Genomic DNA, 22,390 nt, shown 5'->3' with positions numbered 1-22,390 from the left:
TTATAATGCTTTATGAATGTGTTTTAAAATGACTAAAACAAAAACGGACTGACAAGATTTTTTTTAATGTTATTACATGAAAACTATAGACACGATTATAAAAAACGATCATGTCCATTCATTATTCCGCGTGTCATTTTACCACAAGCCATAGACACATAAGCTGTGCCACAAATTACCTACCAATCTCTTACCAAGTGAGCGATGCTAGCCAATTGGTGACACAAAATTACTGTCAGTATAAGATTATATCATATAACAAAATAAAAACCACACGCATTATTAAATAACGGTTATGTTAATTCACTATTATTATATTTTAATTCATTAAAGCTAACATGTATAAGAGACAAAAGTCGGTCAGTTATCTCTCATCAAACACGTGAAATAGTTAAGATCTTTAATGTTACCATATGCGACTGTTAAAATCTCGGAACAGCGCCACAAGGTCGTAGTGGCCAAAAATATATTACATCCGTAGTGGTTTAGCACTACCATAGAGAATGAATGGGAAACGGTTTAGGGCCGTTTAGCTAAACTATTCTCGCCGCCCGCGCGGGAGGCCCGGGTTCGATTCCCGGCCAATGCATTGCTTTTTTTTCGTGAATTAGGAGTCGGCGCTCTCTCTGAATACTTGCACTATAGTAAGGCCATCAACACCACAAACCGGTTTAACCCAACCTTCACTGTTTCCTGTTAGTGGGGTTGTATCTGTCCCATACAAAAACAAGGTGCCAGATTTCATTATTCACTTTGCTTCTACTCGCTACGTGTACAATACCAATAAATGCAGCCCGTCCTATCTTCTATATTCTCGGCTTTAGACGTGTAAACATATGCAGGTTGTATTCTGCTTCACCAAATTAAAAGTTTATGTCTGAAAAACACTGAAATGGCGACACGTGTCACTGTACATATCAAATCCTAAACTAGCAATAAAAAAAAACATTTTCCAATCATTATCGCGAGCAGTAGTAACGGTACTATTATTTCTTCACTGCTGCACATAAACACTACTTAGCAAATATTAGGCGATAGACAACATAATAACATGGCATATCCATATGTCGATGCATCAAAGTCAAAAACACTTGTAAGTTACCTAGAGTATTTCGTGATTTTCTTAACTAAACAAAAATGCCTTTTTACCTCCATGCAGGGAGCATCATTGGGGGTTTGCCAGTTGATCGTAGGGCATACTGCAATACAGACAATTACGCACCGCTTGCGACTAAGATGCACCACTATTCATCTAAAACGGCACAACGAGCTGTTCTTTATCCCGTAAAGACGCATATCCACCCTGTCTCCACGGAAGTTGGCCTAGAATATAAGTTTTCGGAGATTGCGTTTCTTTAGAAACTAGCGCCACAAGGTCTTGTGGGCAAAAATATATTACATCCGTAGTGGTTTAACGCTACCATATACAGTATATAGGTAATGAATGGGTAACTGTCTAAGGCTGGTTAACTAAACGCGTTCGCGCCAGGCCCGGGTTCGATTCCCGGGCCAATGCATGCCTTCTTTTCGTGGATTAAGAAACAGATCCTGTAGAAGTGAATTTCGATTGGAAAATAACACGGAAAAATTATGCATAGCATGGGTGTCGTTAGGTCCGATCACTAGGGGCTGTATATTTTAAGCATGCTTCGCTTAATTGCGGGATAAAGAACATCTAACTGAAAAATAATAATATTAACCCATAAACAATTTATATTTACTAAAGTATTATCGTAATATGTTAAGATATGAAAATGTGAATGTGCCCGTCGTTCTGAGAAGAACCGCAGTCACGTGGTCAAAGAGCCGCATGTGGGCCGCGAGCCGCCGGTTGCCGACCCCTGTACGAAATGTTAATATTAATACACCTACTCCCTTTATAAAGACCTTACTGAATGCCAACCATGCCTGTAGAAATTCTCCGTGAGCCCATCTGGACCAGTACTTTTTTCTAACGATAAACAATCGTTTTTATTTAATTCATCCAGAGTCGGCTTCACATAAATCACTCTAGAATTAAGAAATATGTCCGATAATTAACAGAAACAGACCCGCTTTGAAATATCGTAAGTTTTTTTTTGTTTGAATTTCATCGATCTCTGAGGCCGCATTTTTGCTGTCACTATATTAACCAACAGGTATCACTAGTGTACACTTCGCTCCTCATTTCGGCATCACCAGGTGAGGCCACCCCAGATATACTTTACCACGCATGAAGAGAAGCAGTCTGACGTCCCATAGTGTGTGTGTGTGTGTGTGTGAGGAAGATGGGCTATGCAACCCTCTACTGGATGAGTGGTTGGAAGATGTTTACTCGATTAAAAATAATAATTAAACAGGGTGGATGGTCTCACATATTTAGGGCTGTGATTTGATTCCGGTCCCTCTGTATCTGCAGATTTTAAACATTTTGCCAGTCTTTGCATGACTTTCCACCTGCAGTCTAAAAGCAGGCAGTTAAGTGATTCCAAATAAGAACATAAGAACATAAGAAATTTACAAACGAGAGGAGGCCATTCGGCCCATCAAGCTCGTTTGGGGAGAACTTAACTAATAGCTCAGAGTTGTTAAAATCTTATCTAGCTCTGATTTAAAGGAACCCAGGGTTTTACCTTCCACTACACTACCAGGAAGACTATTCCATACTCTAACTACACGCTGTGTAAAGAAGTACTTCCTCAAATTTGTTTTAAAATGTTCTTCCGCTAATTTCCACTTATGGCCACGAGTTCTAGTATTTAGACTAATATTGAAATAGTCATTTGGCTGAACAGCATCCAGACCCGTTAGAATCTTATAGACCTGAATCATATCCCCCCTTAGTCTCCTTTGCTCAAGGCTGAACAGATTCAGTTCCGCTAACCTCTCCTCATAAGACATTCCTCTAAGACCAGGAATCATTCTCGTAGCTCTTCGTTGCACCTTTTCTAAGGCAGCAATGTCCTTCTTGAAATTGCCAGTAGTGTGTAATAGTATGCCCTGCGAAGGACTAGTGTCCTATCCAGGGTGTCCCCTCCCTCATACCTTCTGCCTCCTGCTATAGGCTTCAGGCTCCATGTGACCCTGTACTATATAAATGGTTTTGGAAAATGGATAAAAATTAGATCAACTTGTTGACACTGTGTCCAAGACCAAAATGTTCTCAGTGCTCCACATAAACCTTTGCATAAAAGCACATTTGATACGAACATTAAAGCACAGATGGCATCCCTACCCAGGCTGGCCCCACCTCGGGTTTCAGGGTTACAAGCCTGACATAAATAAGGGCTCATGGAAAATGGACGGATAGATAAAACTCAGTATATCATTTAAAAGCATGGTGCTGTCAAGCACACTTCACAGAAACTCAACTAAAACAGTAAAAAATAGCACATCTGTCAAATTGATATAAAACTACTAATGATTCTGGCTAAGGGATGGATACAATGTTTGATATTTTTGCAATATTTCCATGAAATACTTTTATGCTTATATATGTCAAAATTTTTCCCAGTTGTTCCATATTGTTAAAAGTAGCTAAACATCTTAAGAACCTTAATTTTACTACACAGTTAAATAAGATATGTCAGAAAATCCCTGAATGCAGATGTCAGGCAGTCTAAAAATTTGTTCTTGCTTTGACAGCTTGTTTTTTATGAAATTAGCTGAGATCAGGCCATCATTATGGTTCAAAGTTTTCATGAGCTAAGAAATTTCAATGGACACACTTCAGCAGTTGTATTTTAATAATAAAAAAAAAAAACAATGCTCTGTACAGAGTTACTGTGTTACATACATTAACTCCTCAGATAATCTCTGGAAGTTAGTTAAAACAAACAACACAAAAATATTCTTTACTTAGCACATATAATACATATGGTGTACATTCCAATTCAATTCTGTCATTTATTAAAGTTCATTCTTTATCTGCTCATGGGGGGGGGGGGGGTGAGGTGACCATCTAGATCACCATCACTTATCACTTTGGACCTTTGAAGATAAAACTTCCAATCTTCAAAATAACCAATGTTAGGGCCAAGATGCATAGATAGTTTTTTATTCCATATTTATTGTGTTCTCCAAAACAGAAATTAGTCTTTTACAAGTGCTTACACATAGTGTATAGCATGTAAGGTCCATAGGTTGGAGCAAAAGTACAACAGAAAGGAAAATGAAAGCCCTGATGTGGTAGTTAGTGGTAACAAACAGGAGTGCCATGGTTTAGACAGCCATGGAGATAAAACACATCAATGGCTATCTGAAGCTTCTCACTTCCACCACACCTGAAAGGCAAAAATACTAAATCCAATACATATATATTATATATATATATAAAAAAAATCTTAAAAATCCAATTCAGTTTCAAGGGGCGTTCATCTGGGTCCCTAGATGGGGACGATTGTACACAGGAGGCTGTCCTCTCGCAGCTCTAGCTGACAAAGCACAAGGCCTTGTGTAGAGGACGGAAAATGGCACAGTCTGCTGATTGCGGGATCCCCTACATCCCCATGAATCTTTCAATACATTCAAGAGCCGTGTGTCACACTCCAAACGGCTCCCACCCTCCAACACAGTTTGGCCAATGCCAGGTCTGGCTTCAGTGTTCAGCCCTTCAGTGTTTTGGAATCATACCATGCAATGCCCACTTGCAGAGTTCTAGAGAGAGCGCTAAGAGAGGTTTACAAGGAGTCAAACGAGAGAGGCACAGAGTGAAACTCAGGGGATAATGTGCCGTTCCAAAACAATCCAACATCACCAGTACAGCTCCCATCAGCCTAATTTAGGCTGATGATCAAAAAAACAAAAACTGTACTGATAGTACAGGTCAGTGTCTACCTGTTCTTTCAGGATCATCAAGGCAGAAAACCCCTTAACACCAAAGGTGATGCCAACAGGTCAGAAATCATTTAAATAAATGAATGAATGTCTCAGAACCTTCTTAAGGTTAAGAGAAGACGTGTCTCATGCATGGGCTGGATAGTGAAAAATCACAAGAGACTGGGGTCACTGTAATAAAACAGCAAAACTTCCCCAAAAATGAGACAGTAGAGAAATAAAGTCATATACTGCAGCAGTGTCCCCTCTTTTGGTGACCGACACCAAGGGTGCGTGACCAACCAGAGGTAGTGACGGTGCCCATTCAAGCCAATAAGCCATGAATGCAAGGCTGCGTCGGTCATTGTTACACATGCCGAGCTGAACACTCATACCTGCCCCACAGGCCAATCCCGAGCCTCTTCGGCGGGGCTGGACCTACTGGCCTGCCCATGATGCTGATCCAGAGTGGGTCAGAACCTCCCTGGAATTTTCCACGTGTGAGAGAAGCCATTCCCCTGCACAGTCTATGCATCGCTTTTACAGCTTATAACAACTCTGTAGAGGTAGACATTTCAGGTGCAGAAAGTAAAAATCCAGACCAAGATTTTGTTTTAGCAAACAAGATGAGTACTCAGAATCTTTATACTCAACTGGTCGGCTGAAACAAGATCTTGGTCTGGCTTCTTTCTGGACCTGAAATTTCCACCTCTGCAACTCATTCTGAAAGAAAAACGATTTCCCATAACAATCATCAAAATTAAAAATATATATATATTTATTTGTGCCCTTCTGCACAGATAGTTCAACTGGTCAGCCTGGTTCAGGTGGCATCTGATCAGGAGAGGAACACCTTTGTGCACCAAAGCGGCCGACATCGGCGGGACATGCTACGAGGGATGGGCCAGTGAGGGAGTCAGATGGAGCTTGACTGAACCCGGTGATGTCCACCTTCAGCACTGAGCCGGCCCTGCAATGCATCAGTAGTTTTTGGATCAGAAGCCTCAGGATGGCTCTGACAGAGCAGATCCTGGCTCCAGCATCTCGCCAACTGGGGACCGAGGGAGACAGTAGGTGACGTTATTGTAACGTCTTGCTCAGCCACCCAAGACAACCACGCATTGACCCGCCCAGCAAGCAGAGTCACAGGCACAATGCCCCACCTCCTTGGGAGCCTCGTGTGACAGGATTTTGGCACATCCGTCAAAATAAAAACAAAAGCATCCGGGTCTGGCCCCCCGCTTTCGGTCTCCGCCTCTGTTGTCCTATTATCACATTAATCTGCATCAACAGCACCCCCTTCGCTCACACGCAGCTAACAGCCACGGCCATCGCAGACAGAATTAAAACATTAATTCCTGCCTGATATAAAAAAGAAAAACACTATTTACATTCCCACACAGCCTTGGTTCCCATTCTTATCCTATAAACACACAAACGCACACAAACATCTTTGGCTAAAATGTGAAGCCGCAGGAACTGCAGTGTATACACATCGCAAGAAACTGCGATAGAGAACGAAAATAGGAACAGAACAGCACACACATGCGTCCACGCAGAAAGATCAGAAAGACCCACAAGACGGGGAGAGAGAGACAGGCACACATAAACGGACCGATGTGTAGAAAAAGACTGTGACAAGGCATCAATAAATAGTGGTAGCAGTCTATGTCTGTGGACTGTCCGGCCCCCGCTTGCATGGCGGGGGGGGGGGGGGGGGGCAGGTCTCAGTCGCTCTTGGTGTTATGAGACGCATCCAGGTTGACCACCTGCAGCTCTGTCAAGTTACTGCTGCTACCGCCAGACTGCTGGCCAATCACCATCTGGGGGGAAGGGGGGGGCGACAGGGAGTGAGAACGGGAGTCTCAGACAACATAGGTCATGGCAGGGAGCTGTCCAGGGCTGCCTGATTACACGTCCACACATAGACATAGGCACATCCCTGCCCCCCCCCCCGCACGCACACACACACACACAGTCCATCAGATTTCAGGATTGACATTAAGCTTGGAATTGTGAAAGCAAGCAGACAGTAGTCAGCAGCACACAGATGGCAACAAGGAAATCAGGATGAGCCAAGGGACTGCAGTATAACTCACAGGGTGTAGCTGCACTGCTGAGACTGGGATCTGCACTGCTCCAGTGGGGGCTGTGAGGAACACCTGAGGAAGGGCACCTGGCGGAATGGGGGGACAAGACGGTTTGTACAAAAGATCTGCCATCACTCCTCATGCTAACTGTGAAATGAATAAACTAAAAGCACTTGGACCCCAAGCCCATGGCGCCTCTGAAGGAGGGGTACAGTGATGGGGGGGCTCACCTGTGTCCTGGGCCTGTGCGTGGGACACCTGCATAGAGGGGGGGGCCTGCGAGAAGGCGTTGAGGACGGCCAGGCCGCTGCCATCAGCTAGCGTGGGCGTAGAGGTGTACATCACCGTGGGGGGGCTGTGGTACATCACATGACCCGACACTGAAGTGGGCACCGATGAGGTGACGATGGCAGCCGGCAGGCTCACTGAGGTTGGGTGAAGAAACATGTGAGGGATTTATTTAGCGCAACCTGCTAATGCTCATCGTCAGTGAGCCCTGTTTCCAATTCCAAACCATCAAATACCAAAATGAAGCAATTTTGTATCTGGACACGAAAATGACTCAGCACTACAGTTAGGCAGCTGGTAGTAATCACTAGCATATTAAGTCAATAAGCGCACATATCGTTTATCTCAGCTGAATCAGTGTCCGTGGTTTCCCACTAGGTGGGAGTATAACACCGCCTAAGAGACAGCTGGCAGATTGTTTGCCTTGGATTTGACACTTCCGCTCCAGCAGAGGGCAGTGATCTCCAGTTACAGGTGCTTAATAGCTTCCAATTTCTAGTGCAGGGACTTGTAACCAGTGGCAGGCTGAGGATACTTTACACCATACGCATTCACTCCAAAAACACTGCTGTTTCCTACAGCTTACACATACAAGCGCCCCCCCCTGTGGAGCCCTACTGTCAGTACACACTGATAAATTATTTTCCCCAGCTGGAAGATGCAGCTGTGCTTTGTGCCTTTGACACCATAACGTTGCTTGCTTTCGCTTTTGCTCTCCAGGCTTGTGCTAGCAGGCTTTCCTGAATTCGTTTCTTCACTGGTTTCACTTCATGTGAAAGTAACCTGGAAAATTCCAGGGCCTGCTTAACCAAAGAGAGAACCGCGTTCGGACACCTTGCTTAGGGCCGATATACCCTCAGAGCCATACCTGGCATAGCTAGCTGCACCGACCCCAAAGGGCTCAGGAAACCAGCTAGACACAGAAAACATAACTCAGCACCTTTCCCTGACACTGGGGGGGGGCGGGGTGACATGCTGAGGAATGCTGCCAATCAAAAAGCAAAGCTTTTTGCTTAAACTGAGTGAGAAACACATGGAAACGCGATGAGCCATCTGTCACATTTCACTCATATCGCGAGTTTGTGAAAACCCAGCAATGCAAGCGGGAATGACTGATGTGAGCATGAAGACGGCCTCTGCGCGTGAGGGCAGTGACACCCCCCACCCCAACTCATCCCTGCTGGTCATGGGGACGAGCCAAGTACAGGGCATGAGGAATCACACAGCAGCACGGGGAACCTCCTTCGACCCAAACAGGACGAAGCAAAGAGCACCGGCACCACCTCACCCATTCGCCGGATGGAGAGGCCGCCACCCATAAATATTTTATCCGTTCAGTATTTATACCCGGCTCTGCATGGTTTCAGCTTACAGCACTTACAGGCCCAGCTTTTCTTCATGTTATACGAGCTCATACGACAATTTTATGACAATGCCCCCCCCACCCCCATCGGTAAGAGAGGTCACAGAGAATCAGAAATGGCACTGCCAGGCAGATACTGGGCAGCCGGACGTCATGCCACGGCTTCACAATGAGGCCGTGAGGTGCTGGCGTGGACCAAAGGGAGCAGGGTGAAACTCCCCACGTTGGGGGGTGCAAAACTGAGCCGCTCAAACTAGAAGGTCAACCGATATATTGGCCGGCCAATATATCGGGCCGATATTTAGCATTTTTTAATGTATCGGCATCGGTCGATATCCGAGTGCACTAAGCCGATTTACAGACAGGCATGTCTGCGGGCAGCCCAGTGTTATTGTTGCTGTGGAACACGTAGCCCATGCTGCCTTGTGCAGGACCCCAGCCAGAAGTTTTGGAAGAGTCCTGGGAGAAAATGGTAAGGCTTAAATTCTGATCTTTCAATTACCTATTTATTTAACTGGTTTGCTATGAAATGTTGCTTTAAAAGAAAACGCGAATTACGCTGTCGGTTGAAGGCTCATTATTACCCCAGTTCCCAACTGTAGCTTACAGGTAACGTTAAGGATCATTGATTCTGACAGAGTTAGTTTTGTGCGCTTGTTGGTGGGCTCACAAACGTTTAACTGTTAAATTTTTTTTTAATTGTTAACATTTTAATTATTACCATATCAGCCCGATGTTATCAGTTCTGTTTTTTTTCTTGTGTCGGAGAGTTTCACTTTGTGTGTGTGTGGGGCGGAGCAGGCAGCTCTCAAACACTGCAGCGTGTGTGAGAGTTGCGTTATTCTGCCCTGATCACAGACAGCACCATCTTCGGAGACACAGAGCTGCTAAGTACAATGCATGCTAAGAACTCTTTTGCATTTGAGAGTGGAGATTCGAACAATTTGTCAGACGTCTAAATAAAAAGTGCACGACTTTGCGCAGTTAGTTTCCTCATTAAACATGTCTATTCTTTATACGGGCATATACGTCGACAACGTCACAATCACTAGGGGCTTATGTTGTCCTTGCATACAAGGCTGTGTAATAAGTTATTTTATTTTATTTTATTTTCCACGATCGCTAGATTCTGATTGTGAGTTTGGCTTGTTAGCTATCTGTCTGCTAACAACATAAACAACATGTTAGTGAAAGGTTTTGGGCCTTGTACACTAATCATACCATGATGCACTTAGTTACTAGTGTTTTTTTCTTTCAAAATGTATTAGAGTGTAATTGTTTTTATGTGCATGGAATACTGAAATTGCAGAATGAATTGAAGATGAAGGCACTATAATAAAAATGCTAACCTTGCATTTTCTTCTGCTTTAGTAATTGCTGTCTGATAGCTGAACAAAAATCTAATCCTGTATGGCAGCATTTCACCAAGCCAACACCAGGAAAAGCCAGGTGCAAAATCTGCAGCAGGCTGGTGAGCTTGGGAGCTGAAGAAGGAGTTTGCTGCTAAAGAGATTCTGATGCTGCTATTTTTATTGTTTATAAGTTTAAGTTGTTTACAAGTTGTATTGTGTTTTTGTTTTATATTTAAATTTCAGTATTCAATAAATGCTAAGTTGAGAAATTTTGTGTATCGTTTGTTATTAATAGTGTGATATTTTATCATGCAAATAGAGGGGAAAACGTCCAATTTGCGGCCAAAAAATATCGGTAGCATATATCGGCCATCGGCTGACCCTGACTCCTAAATATTGGCATCGGCTATTGAAAAACCCATATCGGTCGACCTCTACTTCAAACGCACTTGAGAACCAGGCTCAAATTTATGAAGCATTACGAAGCCCTGGCAGTGCCACCTCCGTCCCGTAACTTTGCTGTCTGGGTGGATTTTATTCCCCCCATGAAGCCACATGCTGCATGTGACGGTGGTAGTGGAAGGCAGTGGGGTTACCCGAGGAGCTGCTGTTGGCCTGAGACATCTCTGGGCTGCTCTCGCTGGTGGCCACAGAGTTCTGCTGCGCGCTGGGGTGAACTTGGATGGCCTGCAAAGGCTGGGGCACCCCCCCACCTGTGGAGACAAAAGCGAGTCACTCCCACTCAGAGTTCAACCTTTCAATCCGGGGCCCAGTCGGTTCCACCCCACCCATACCCACGGTTATTAGCCCACAAGCAGCAGCGCCCCCTACCATGAGGCTGCCGGCAGTAATGCTGCCTGTGATAAACCTGCGGGTGCACAGCAGCGATGATGACAGCAGAAAAGGCACCGCTGCTAATCTGTTACACTAAGCACAAACACTCCCTACGGATTTATGCCGCTTCCATGCATTCCCCCGTATGGGAAGGACAGCAGGATTCTATGACAAACGCGGGCCAATAAATGAGAAGTCTGGCTTCAGCAGAAGCATCTTCTGGGGAGTCGGATACATATTGTTTTTGAAGCACTAACAACCTTCCCCCCAAAAGGTGGCATTGTGAGGTGCAGACAACCACCGCCCAATGAACCATCACGCTCCAACCTGTAACTTTATAGCTGCAAACTTTCACCAATGACTGTAGACAGGTAGTCTGATATTAGAAGTCTGAACAAAAAAACTCGCTAAAAATCATTAACCGTCTGAGCCAAACAATTGCTGTAGTGAGAAAGAACTGTACCTGCAGTGTTTATGTCACTTCTTCCTTCAGAAAGACACCACAGAAATATAAAAATTATATAGGTAGGATAAAGCCTGCTCTTTAAATGACACGTGCTATGAAAAAGTGACCAGAGGAATCCGCAAAACACAGGCAGCCATTTTGACTCCCCACCCTCTCTCAATGTCACACACTCCTCCTTATCTTCTGTCATTCACCATCTTCTCTAGTCCACCAGCAACATCCCATCATCCATCCTTCTGACTCATACCTTCCCAGGCTCTTTCACCACCCCCTTCCACATCACCCTGCTCAGCCACAAGCCACACCCACAATGGAACTAAATCACACCCCCAAAGCATAAATCACACCCAAGTCACAGAACCACACCCCCAGTTCATCAAGTCACACCGCCACAGACACTGACCTGCTAGTGAAACGGCAGCAGGGAAGCGGAAGACGGCCTGTTGGGCCTGTTGCGTCTGGGGGGGGGCGCCCGCAGCAGCAGTGCCGATGGGCTGACCCTGCTGGCCGTGGATGGTCAGCGAATGGGGCTGCAGCTGGCTGAATGGAATGGTGGGGGTGCCAGGGGGAAGGGGCGTGCCTGCAGAACAGATACAGCCATCAACATCGGCTCAACACACGTGGGTTCAGAACAGACCAGCAGCTGTGGTCCTGGTTGCCACGACACCAGCATATCCCACACGGTGAGAGTCCCTTAGCCATAAGCTAAGCACTGAGCTCTCTTTCATCTCAGTGACCTTCAGGACCTCTGTGCCCTTAAAACAGTAATTGTCATTCACTAGCTGGAGGATAAACAGCGAAATATCACGTTACGAGGCAGTTCAGATGCAGCCCCGCATGGTCTGACATTAACGTCAGTCGGAGTTACCTAGAGACTCCAGGAACAACACAAAACTAACGATCAGGTTTGCCTGTTGGGTAGCACAGCGTTGGGAGGAGGGATGAAGCTGGTGATGCTATGGAGCCCCATGAGACGACAGAATGGGCCCACGTTAGAGCTGCACCGCCCGCGGTCAGAGGGCCCACGAATCAGAGCTGCTGTCCTGTCAGGTCCGCCATACGCTGACAGTCCGTGAAAATATGACATTGGGCCCTGGCGTTAAATAGAGCTGTCTTCTGAAGGGCCTGACACAAATCTCCATGGAAGCAGCTCCAAGCATCTCAGGAAGATGATATCATACATAGCCAGGAACTGCCAGTACCCAAACATGCCCCCCTTGCTTTTCTTGAGAAATCAGTCATTCTTGCATCATCATGTCGAGCTTGTTTTCTGCCTTCTGAGTTAGACAGGATGCAACTCAGCAGTAACCTAGCGATCATATCGAATCAACACCTGCCACCAGCACTGCCCTTTCTGCCTCTGACTTATCAAATCAATCAGCCAGTAATTGTGACACAAAAGAGGTACCTAGTTCGATGTCGCTCTCCGGCCTGTGGATCCTCAGTGCAATTTTGATGATGGTGACGTGGGACAAACTCCTGGAGCCTTTGCCCTCTGAACTGCAGGTTAACGACTCCAGTTCTCCTGAAATTAGTGCCAGCCTCGCTTACAAGGCCCCCTCCTCACCATCCAGATTAATTTCTCTGAGGGCTGTGAGGTCCGCTAAGAGTAAGGGCCCCGTTTTGCCCTCCCAGTTGGGCGCCCATGAAGTGGAGTTTAATCATCGTTCCCGCACTGCACCACACAGGCCCAAAGCCCCCATCAAATATTCATGAGTAAACAGGCCAGGCCAGCCCCATGCACCCCCCGTGGTATCATGGCATCTCTACGTGCCTCTATTGATGCTCCTCGCATCCCAAATGGATTTCCCAAGATTTCCCCCAGCACGACCCTGTCTTAAGGTCACATGAGTTTCTGTTTTTCACTTTTGAAGTGCAGGCTGAGGTCCAAATACTAATGTATGAAGGTGTTCAAAATTAATACAATAACTGAAATAATATTTAATTTAGGACCCATAAGTATTAAGTAACTAAACCGTTATAGCTTGTTTCCCAGGCCCTGGACAGCTAAGCAGCCAAGTGATTGATTCTCTAATTTAAAAACATGATGTATTTTGCAAAAACAAATTATTACTGTTAGGACAAAATGCATTACACAAATTTTGGTCTGAGCGTAACACAATGCAAGGTAAGCAAAGTACAGGAAAACAGCATTTTACAGAATGTGCATGATGCCTGTAGTGTACGCAATTACATCATCATACAGACTTGATAAAACTATTTCAAAAACATATTTACAGTGCAATTTTCCCATCATCTTAAGCTTTCCCGGCCATTTTCTTTCAATTTGGAACAGCTAATCACATCTAAGGTCTCTTCATTTCCACCATGGAAAGCCCACGGCCAGGCAGGAGTGGGGAAGACCCACACGACCTCGGTGTGCGCATCTCCTTATCCTGGGACTTCACTGGACCACATGACACACCAGGAGAGGGGGTGCAATCTACCCGATCCCAGCTAGGCTTGGTCTCGCAAACGGCTGAAGACGATGTGGACCAGACCCAGGTCCAAACTGTACAACGCACAGGAGGGGGCCAAACTATAGATTTAAGGGGAAGATATTTGATCCTCTAAACTCAACATGTAGTAGATCCTTGGTGGCCTACGACCCTGTGCGGGGGTTTCACAGTGATGGCAAACCAAGCTATGATGTTAGGAACAATCGTCTCTGGTAGGGTCTCCCAGGGCAAATTTGTCCTAATTGAGTGGCTAGACTAAGGGTGATTCAATCAACCATTGTGATGAACATAAAGAACCAGAAACCTTGCCTGTAATAAGGATAATGGGGCCCCACCCTAGAGGTAGGTCTGGGGGTGGACTTGTCAGCAACAGCCTGGTTGTTGGGCTTTCAACCTTAGGGTCTAGCCAGGCATAGCCTGAATGAGCCACATGGAACAGCACTCCCAGGGGCCCACCACCTGCAGCAGGGTCCAGTACATGGTGGATCAGGTTACAAATGAAGGTAGGAGCCTTGGGAGACCAATCCCCACATATCGAAACACACTTTAGGGATATGGAATGTAAGCTCTCTGATGGGAGAGGAGCCAGAGCTGGTGTGGGAGATGGAGAGATAACAGTCTAGATATAGTCGGCCTTACCTCAACACAGACAATGGGCTCAAGGATTTAAACTCATGAGAGGGGCTTGGACTTTATTCCATTGTGGAGTTGCCCTAGGTTGTCCTAGGAGAGAGGCTTGGGTAGGAGAGGGTTTACTTGTAGTCCCGCAGTTTGGCCCTTGGAGTTCATGTTGAAGATCACCTCAGTGAATGAGAGAGTTGTTTAACCACAATGAAACCTGGAAGGAACAGCCTGCTGATCTAAACTATGGCAGTGCTCCATTATTGGACTTCTGTGCTAACCAGTTTGTCCATAATGAACACATTGTTGGAGGATATGGGTGCTCAGAAGAGCAATTGGCATCTAGCTGTAGGTCGATAATTTTGTAATAGGTTCATCGGATCTGTGATCTTGGAAACTTGGTTGAAGAGAGAAGCTGAGCTGTCTCCTGACCACCACCTGGTGGAGAGCTGGATCAGATAGCAAGGGAGAACACCAGACAGATCTGGTAGACCCGAACCTGTAGTGAGGGTGTGCTAGGACCGTTTAGCAGAGGCACTTGTCTGGGAGACCTTACACTGCCCGTTCAGGCTCAAAATCTCCAATATTCTATGCCTCCATTGTTGAGGCTGCTATGCAGAGATGTAGCCATCTCTGAAGCCAGTGGTGGACACCAGCAGTAAAGGGATCCATCAGGCTGAAGATGGGGGCCTTCCAGGGTTGGTTATGGACTCCATAAGCAACTGACAGGCACCAACCGGATAAGCGGTGTTCAGCTTTAGAAATTGCGAAAGCAGCAACTTAGGTGTGGAAGGAGTGCGCTGAGGCCATAGAGAATGACATTCAATTGACCACACAGAATTTGGCAAACAGTCAGGCAATTCAGGAGGGGGAAGGAGGGCTTTGCCCATGCTGTTTACAGCATGGAAGGAGTGTGGGTAACCTCAACTTCGGAAATAATGGGTGGCAGAACGAGTACTTCAAGGACCTCCTGAACCACACTAACACACCTTCCTTAGTGGAAGAAGAGTTGGAGAACTCGTCCATCACCAGGGCTGTAGTCACTGAGGTAGTCCAAAAAACTAATCAGTGGTGAGGCTACAGGGGTGGATGAGTTCCAGTCTTAGCCGATACACCTCTTCAATATTGTGTGGAGACTGGGGACAGTGCCTCTGGATTGGCAGACTGAGATAATGATCCCAGTCTTTAAGAATGGGGACCAGGGGGCGAGATCCAGCTTCAGGGGGATCTCACTCCTTAACCCCCCTGGGAAGGTCTATGCCAACATACTGGAGAAGAGGGTCTGTCTGTAGGTCAAACCTTGAATCTAGGAGGAATAATGCAAATTCCACAGAACACTTGGTCACAGAACACTGGACCAGCTCTTCAGCCTCACATGGATACTGAAGAATTCATGGGACTTTTCCAAACCAACCTACATGTGTTCTGTGGATTTGGAAAAGGCATACCACTGTGTCCCTCGGGGGGTGCTCAGGAGTATGGGGTGCACGACCTGCTGTTACGGGCCATTAGGTCCCTGACATCTAGCAAGCCAGACTTGTTCCTGGTGCCAGGGCTGCCTTTGTCACCAGTTTTGTTTATAACTTTTATGGACAGAATTCCTAGCTGCTGCAGCCAAAGGGTGGAAAGTCTCTAATTTGGTGATTTCTTGATCACATCTTTGTTTTTCATGTATCCACTCGAGTAGCTGTCTATCCGGCATGCACTGGGGCAGTTTGCAACCAATTGTGAAGTGGTCAGGAGAAGGATCAGCACCTCCAAGTCTGAGGCCATGGTTCTCACCCAGAAAAGGGTGGATTTTCTCCTCCACGTTAGGGATGAATTACTGCATTGAGTGTTCAAGTATCTTGAGGTCTTGGGTCATGAGTGAGGGAAAAATGGAGGGGCTAACCGATAGGCTGATAGGTACAGCGTCAGCAGCAGAGTTTCTAGCGATTTACTGGTTGATCTATGTCCCTACCCTCACCTATAGTGACAAGCTCTGGGTAGTTACCCAAAGAATGACATTGTGGACACAAGTGACAGAAACGTGCTTCCTCTGCAGGGTGTTTGGGCTTAGCCTCAGAGATGGGGTGAGGGGCTTGGATATTCAGAAAGGGCTCAAAGTAGAGTTGATGATCATCCACATCACAAGAAGCCAGCTGAGGTGGTTCAAGCATCTGTCTAGGATGTCTCCTGGATGCCTCCCTGGGGAGGTGTCTCAGGCATGTTCCCGGGGCAGATCCAGAATCACGCTGGACAGATTACACCTTTAGGTTTGCCAGGGAGCATGTGGTTGTCCCCCACAAGAAGTTGAACGAGGTGGCTGGGGAGAGGGAGGTCTAGGCATCTCTGCTAAAAATGCTGTCTCCGTGACCTGGCCCTGGATAAATTCCAGCATTCCGGTTAAAACATCAGTATCAAATGTCATGTAAACTTTGCGAAGCAGGACAGCAATGAAAGTTCGTAGGTGCCATGTGTACAGGTGACCAGGGGAGGCTTCCTCACCAGCTTCTTATTTAGCAAATCCATGAACACTGAGGCAACAGGCTGCTAGATACCCAAGCCAGCATGGCTTCCTCAATCGGCTCCCCTGATGCCCCAACCCCACCCCATGGGTGCTGTTCACACTTACTTGACATGAGAGTGAAGCCACTGGACAGCTGCATGACCCCCCCCGAGGTGCCGGAGGCCTTGAGCACGGTGCCGTTGGCGCTGGCTACGCTGTTGGTGCTGGCTCCCATGGAGATGGGCCAGCATGTGGTGATGGGGAAGGAGGGGCTACCGCCACCCCCGCCACCAGCCTGTAGGGAAGCCGACGTGCTGGTGGTGGAGGCAGCTGAGGGCAGGCTGGCCACAGTAAATGTGGGTTTTTGGGGATCCTGCGGGGAGTGATAGAGGGTTAGGACAGAGACCATGGGTCAAATGAGCAGGGCACCAATCAGAACTAACGGCAAAACCAGGTTACACGAGAAGACCCTGAGCAATTAGTGATCAACAGCATGCAAGGGCTGCACAGGGACCAGCAGAGAGCAGGTGCTACGAAGAGAAAAAGGAAAGGAAAGTTCCGTGACACAGACCCTGCAGCTGTGCAGCACCATGACCACACACACACTAACTCATTTGTGTTGAGCATCCCAGCCTCCTGGCACTCAAGGCCACTAATCATTTCAGAAACTGTCACCATGTTTTTCTGTAATCAAAGGTTTCCATGACAACATCCAGCGCAAGGTTGCCGTACCAACTGATTTTGAAGTGGTCGCCTGCTCTGCCATGGAAATCCCATGTACATTTGAGGTGATGTCGCCCAGACAGCCCACTGGTACAACATCAGGATTCTACCTGTGTAACATCTCCGACGTGGGAGTGGAAATATGATCGTCACAAGGTACTGGTAAGACCATATCTACAATTATGAGGGTGTCGTCATTGTGGGATGTTGGCCCTTGTTGTGCAAGACCAGATCAGTTAAGCAACAAAACATATTTGGCTCCCAGGCAAACAGCAATCAAGCCAGATCCTGCCCTTTTCTGCAAATGCAGCAAGCTTACAACAGGATCGCAGAGTTTCTGTGTGACCACCGAAATGCAGAAAGCAGGGCAGGGCACAAACGCATAAATACAGAGAGGCTGCCTTGTGATGTGTATGTTGTGTAATGCGCTGAAATGTCTGAGCAGAGGCTATGGACTTACTGCAATAAAGGTGTTTAGAAGCCACCCGGGGCCTGAGGCGTTCAATCTAGAGTCAACATCTATACGCAGAGCAGCATGAGGGACAAGAAAGGGAAGGAAGCAATTAAAGGGCCCACAGGAGTCTGTTGACCTCCCTGCTCACACTGCCCAAGTCTCCAAACAAAGTGTGTGTGTTTTTTTGGGGGGGGGATTGTGGTGGTGGTGGTGGGGGGGGGTCACTGATAAATCTTGCCAGCTCTAGTGCCACCCCAGAAACACTTTCTCAGCAGCATGACCCTAAACAGCTAAGGGGTGTGACCACACATGCACAGCACAGGTTCAAGGGAGACGTGAGCACAAGCAAAGCACGCTCTCCAAAATGGCAGGGAAGGGGGCACTCTGGGGACCGGTGGGGGCCAAGAGGTATAAGCTCTTTGTGGCTGGACATCGGTTGGAGTTTCGATGACCCTCCACCCTCATGAATTCATCCAGCCACTTGATCAGACTATCTAATCTCAGAGCCTAGGCCTCAGCGCACAGGTCGGTGAACCCATCCCCTAAACACAGAGCAGTGATGGTGGCAGGCGGCCTTCTGACCAGGGGCAGCAGAGAGTGGCTGCAGCACAGCAGGGGTGTGGGGGGGGCGGGAGTGCACAAACAGCTGAGGGGGCAGACAGCTGAGGGGGAAACCCGAGCGCTCTGGGTGTCACCTTAACCCCCTCAGCGCTGAGGGGGCTGATGGTCACGTCCCAACGAAAGGGCCAGGTGCAGCAACAACAGGACCGGGCAGAAGGGCTTGGTGCAACAGATTCTTAATTATCAACCAACGAGGTCCCTAGACATTAAAAATCTGGAAATCGTCACACCCCTCAACCTAAAATAAATACAAAGGGTGGGAAGAGGGGTTGGGGGGGACCACACCACTTCAAGTGCCCATGACAGCCCGGGGATCATCGTGCTGTGACCCACCAACCCACCAGTCTCGCAGTGACACCCCTGGGCCAGCGTGCATCGCCGTTCTCCTTTGGCCTGGCACCCCCAAGGCACCCTCCCTGGGACCTGCCTCCTTTATCCTAACACACCCAGAGACGACCCCCTTACAATAACAGCTGACAATGCCCTCTTACTCCATTTCTGACATTTATATAAATATACACAAAGTGTATTTTCAAGAACCCCCCTAGGGCCAGGAACTTATATTGGACATAAAAATGAACCCCTCTGATACGCTAGGGTCAAAGCAGGGAATATTCTGAGAATTAAAAAAAAAAAAAAACACGACAGTGTGTGTGTGGGGGGGGGGGCTATTTTTTATGAATTTTTTTTTTTACAGTAAGTCAAATATTTAAACACAAACATTAATAGATTTATCCAAACACTGCACAACATCTGCATGCCAGTACTGCTGCTAAAAGGTACCAGCAGCAGGAAGAGGAGTGGCAACAGGTTCCCTTCGCTTCAGGTGGAGGCCCCACCCCCCATGACCCCTGCCAGGTCATAACCTTCCATCTGCCAGCTCCCGTCTCTCCGCCTGTCATTCTGCCAAGCTGGCTGGAATTCACAGCTCCGTTTGGGACAGCTAAAAAAGGTAAGGCAGCCCAATTCGGAGAGGCTCGGCCAATGGCTGTCGCCCTGTCCCGCTGGGGGGGTTGTCCTGCCCACCCGTCGCACAACTGACTTCCCCCTCGGACATCAACCCCCCTGCTCTCCCAGCCCCTCCTTGTGAGCAGAAGCCCGATTTAGGCACAGCCGTGTGATAAGGCCGCATATCTCTACAAACTGACTTTCCATTATGTCAATGACACTGAGCCGTCATCCCCAGGAGTGCTCACTCTCCCCCGGCGCTTAAAGTGACAGAGTGCCAGCTTTTCAGAGGGCCCTAGGCAACATCCGCGGCCTGAAGGCCGGCAAGATGCTTATCTAGCAGTCCAGAGAACCAAACAGAAAAAGACTATCTTTGAGGAGACCCTTGCTGCTGTCGTTTAACATTAAATATTATAAATAGGGAATCTATTCAGATGGGGCAAAGTTACCAAATAAAGCAGCTCATTCCAAAGCTGAAACAAACCCTAAAGCTGTAACTACAGTTAGCAGTCACATTTGGAGATGGTAAGGGAGCATCCCCAGAGAGCCAGCAGAGTGCTCAAGTGGTACAAAATAAATCTGAGGGAAAGAATCAAGACAGAGTCCTTCCTAACTTCACAGCATAGTCAGAGTCGCCTCTCGCTGCAGTATGCAGAGACATTCCAAAGTGGAGTGCTTCACGTGACGAAGAACAGCCACACTCGTATCGATTGCCCGTGAGGAACAACTGCAAAAGAGCCTAGTGGAATCTAAAAATACTCGCCATGTTAAAACCAGGAACAATCCTGTACGCATGAACTTTCTCTCTACCCGCCACAAGCCACATGGCTCTTTTTAATGAAGCCAAACGCCAGACGGCCATTTACCAAAACCACAGCAGCACATTCTTGGGCTTCTGAGGTCCCTGTAAAACGAAGTATCGCTTTCATGAGGCTTCACGCCGACATCCTTGTCAGGTTCTCCAATCTGCCTCCGCACAGGGAGAGCTCCTGGAACCTGCCGTCCTAACAAAGGACCCCTCGATGGTCGAGACTTAAGAGGCCCACCACGTCCCAGGTAGGGACGCTTCCCAGACTTCACGTGGAAACGTTTCGGAAAACTTCTCACCGTGTGATAAGTAGAATGGACTAGATTAAACCAAACCGAACTGCACCAAACATTAAGGAAGACGTCCAGGGATTTTAGGGGACATTACTCCTTGACATTTTGTTGTAACATCTGGAAAACAGCTAAATACAAACTCAGAGACAGCATGGCTTTCTGTGAAGCATAAAGTGTACAGGAAGACACAAGAGAACGGCCAATCGCATCTAACCGGACACAACATTCAACTTACTGCCTGCAAACTGGGGCGTAACCCACTGCATTCAGATTGCACATGGCCTCTACCCGTCTACAATCCATCCACAAAGAAAGGACTAGAAGCACAGGGATGAGCTAATCTGCAGGTTGTGTAAGGAGATTGTGCAGAGCTCAGCAGCCCATGTAGAATCAGCCAGGGCTGCAGGTTTCGCATAGGCCCCTGCTCTTCGGCTGAGGAGCACCTCCTGGAAGGATTGGGGGGCTGGCATCCTTCCAGGTTGTGACAGCTTTGCAACAAATGGATCCTGACCTGATGTGTCAGGCGAGCAGTAAAAAGCCAGAGGCGGCCGCCGACGTTCCCATCTGCCTTTAATCAGCACCCCACCCCCTCACATCCCCACTCGAGAATGGGCTGCAACTGGTCAGGGGAGAAATTAGCAGTGGTACTAAGGCCTGATGGGGAAGGGGGGGGGGGGGTACTGAATTGAAATTATTGTGACGTTTAGTTGACGGACATGCTTCACTAGAGGGGGAAGTAGTTAAAAGAACATTAGAGCTGGCAGCGAGGCCATAAGGAGCTGACTGATGCCTAAAGATTGTGGGGGGAACCACACAAAAGTAGGATCTTTCCCGCTGAAGGCTCTTCCTCCCAAAATCGGCCACTTCACATTAAAACGATCTCATCTATACCATTAGAACAATCTATCGCCACTCATTCAGTGGGGAATGGTTTTTAATTTAGCGCAGGCTAGTGTGTGTAACGCTGCCGTGCGTAGTGGACGAAGTCATTTGCAGAGCTTTCATGTGCCGGCGCTATCAAGAGCCCAACCCCCTCGCATCCTCACATGTTTACAGAAAATCTGGAGCCTCTGCCAGCTCCCACACAGCTGTCACACAGTCTGGCATGGCGAGAGTTAAATGATGGATGATCAGGGAACATGTCCGCCAAATGTTTCCATTCCACTTCCCCCTTTTAATATTAAGCCCCCCCCCCCCCCCAGCTTTACATACTTCCCCCACATCACTATACTGGCTTGCACAAATGAAAAAAAGGGGGGACGGGGGGGTGGAGAAGCCCTATTACGGACTCCAAAGGCAGAGACAGCTGCAGCTTATAAGGAATGCGAGAGGCCCGGCCAAGAGAGCAGCCAGGGAAAGCATACCATATATAGGCTTGGAGGCCGAATCTCATTTTTATCAATGAGCGTCGAGCTTCACGCAGGTCTGTCTGAGGGGGGTGAGAGCTCACAGCTCATGGGGCCATCGAAGAGGGCGTATAGAGAGCATACAGGGTGTCGAAAGAGTGTCACCGCAAACCTGAGACACCGATGGCTTCACACAAGGCCTGTGGGTACCCACCTAGTGTGCGGGATATTCTCAGGCGTGAAGGCACATTGGGCGCAAAAACTGGGGGGAGGGTGGGGGCGAATCAAGCAGCTAACAGTGAGAGAAGCTGGAAGGGTAGTTAAGTCTGTAACCCACAGGCAGATGGGGGCAAGACAAATTAACATGGGGAATGCAAACGTAAAGCAAAGGGGCTCGAGAATGGAGCCTTGTTGCACACTCAGACGCAAATGTCACATGGTT

At 47.5% G+C, this 22,390-nt stretch overlaps 1 protein-coding gene across 4 annotated transcripts in view; it reads right to left on the bottom strand.

The window, feature by feature from the left end:
- Window positions 1-3,707: 3,707 nt before the first annotated feature.
- Window positions 3,708-22,390, bottom strand: part of srfa (serum response factor a) — a 35,466-nt gene continuing 16,783 nt past the window's right edge. Inside the window, exons 3-8 of one of the 4 annotated variants that reach the window (XM_023798484.2) lie at window positions 16,882-17,128; window positions 11,591-11,767; window positions 10,484-10,600; window positions 7,115-7,309; window positions 6,894-6,970; window positions 3,708-6,617 (exon numbers count right to left, since the gene is read on the bottom strand). In XM_023798484.2, the coding sequence (XP_023654252.1) occupies window positions 6,522-6,617; window positions 6,894-6,970; window positions 7,115-7,309; window positions 10,484-10,600; window positions 11,591-11,767; window positions 16,882-17,128 (909 nt within the window). In that variant the 3' untranslated portion in view covers window positions 3,708-6,521. Of the gene's footprint in view, window positions 6,618-6,893; window positions 6,971-7,114; window positions 7,315-10,483; window positions 10,601-11,590; window positions 11,768-16,881; window positions 17,129-22,390 lie in introns of all 4 variants that reach the window. The other 3 variants (XM_023798483.2, XM_072703906.1, XM_072703905.1) reach the window with 3 other exon arrangements.

Source organism: Paramormyrops kingsleyae, chromosome 20, assembly GCF_048594095.1.
Source record: "Paramormyrops kingsleyae isolate MSU_618 chromosome 20, PKINGS_0.4, whole genome shotgun sequence".
Taxonomy (NCBI): domain Eukaryota; kingdom Metazoa; phylum Chordata; class Actinopteri; order Osteoglossiformes; family Mormyridae; genus Paramormyrops; species Paramormyrops kingsleyae.
Note: the sequence above shows the minus strand (reverse complement) of the source record. Positions and strands in the feature narration are given on the sequence as shown.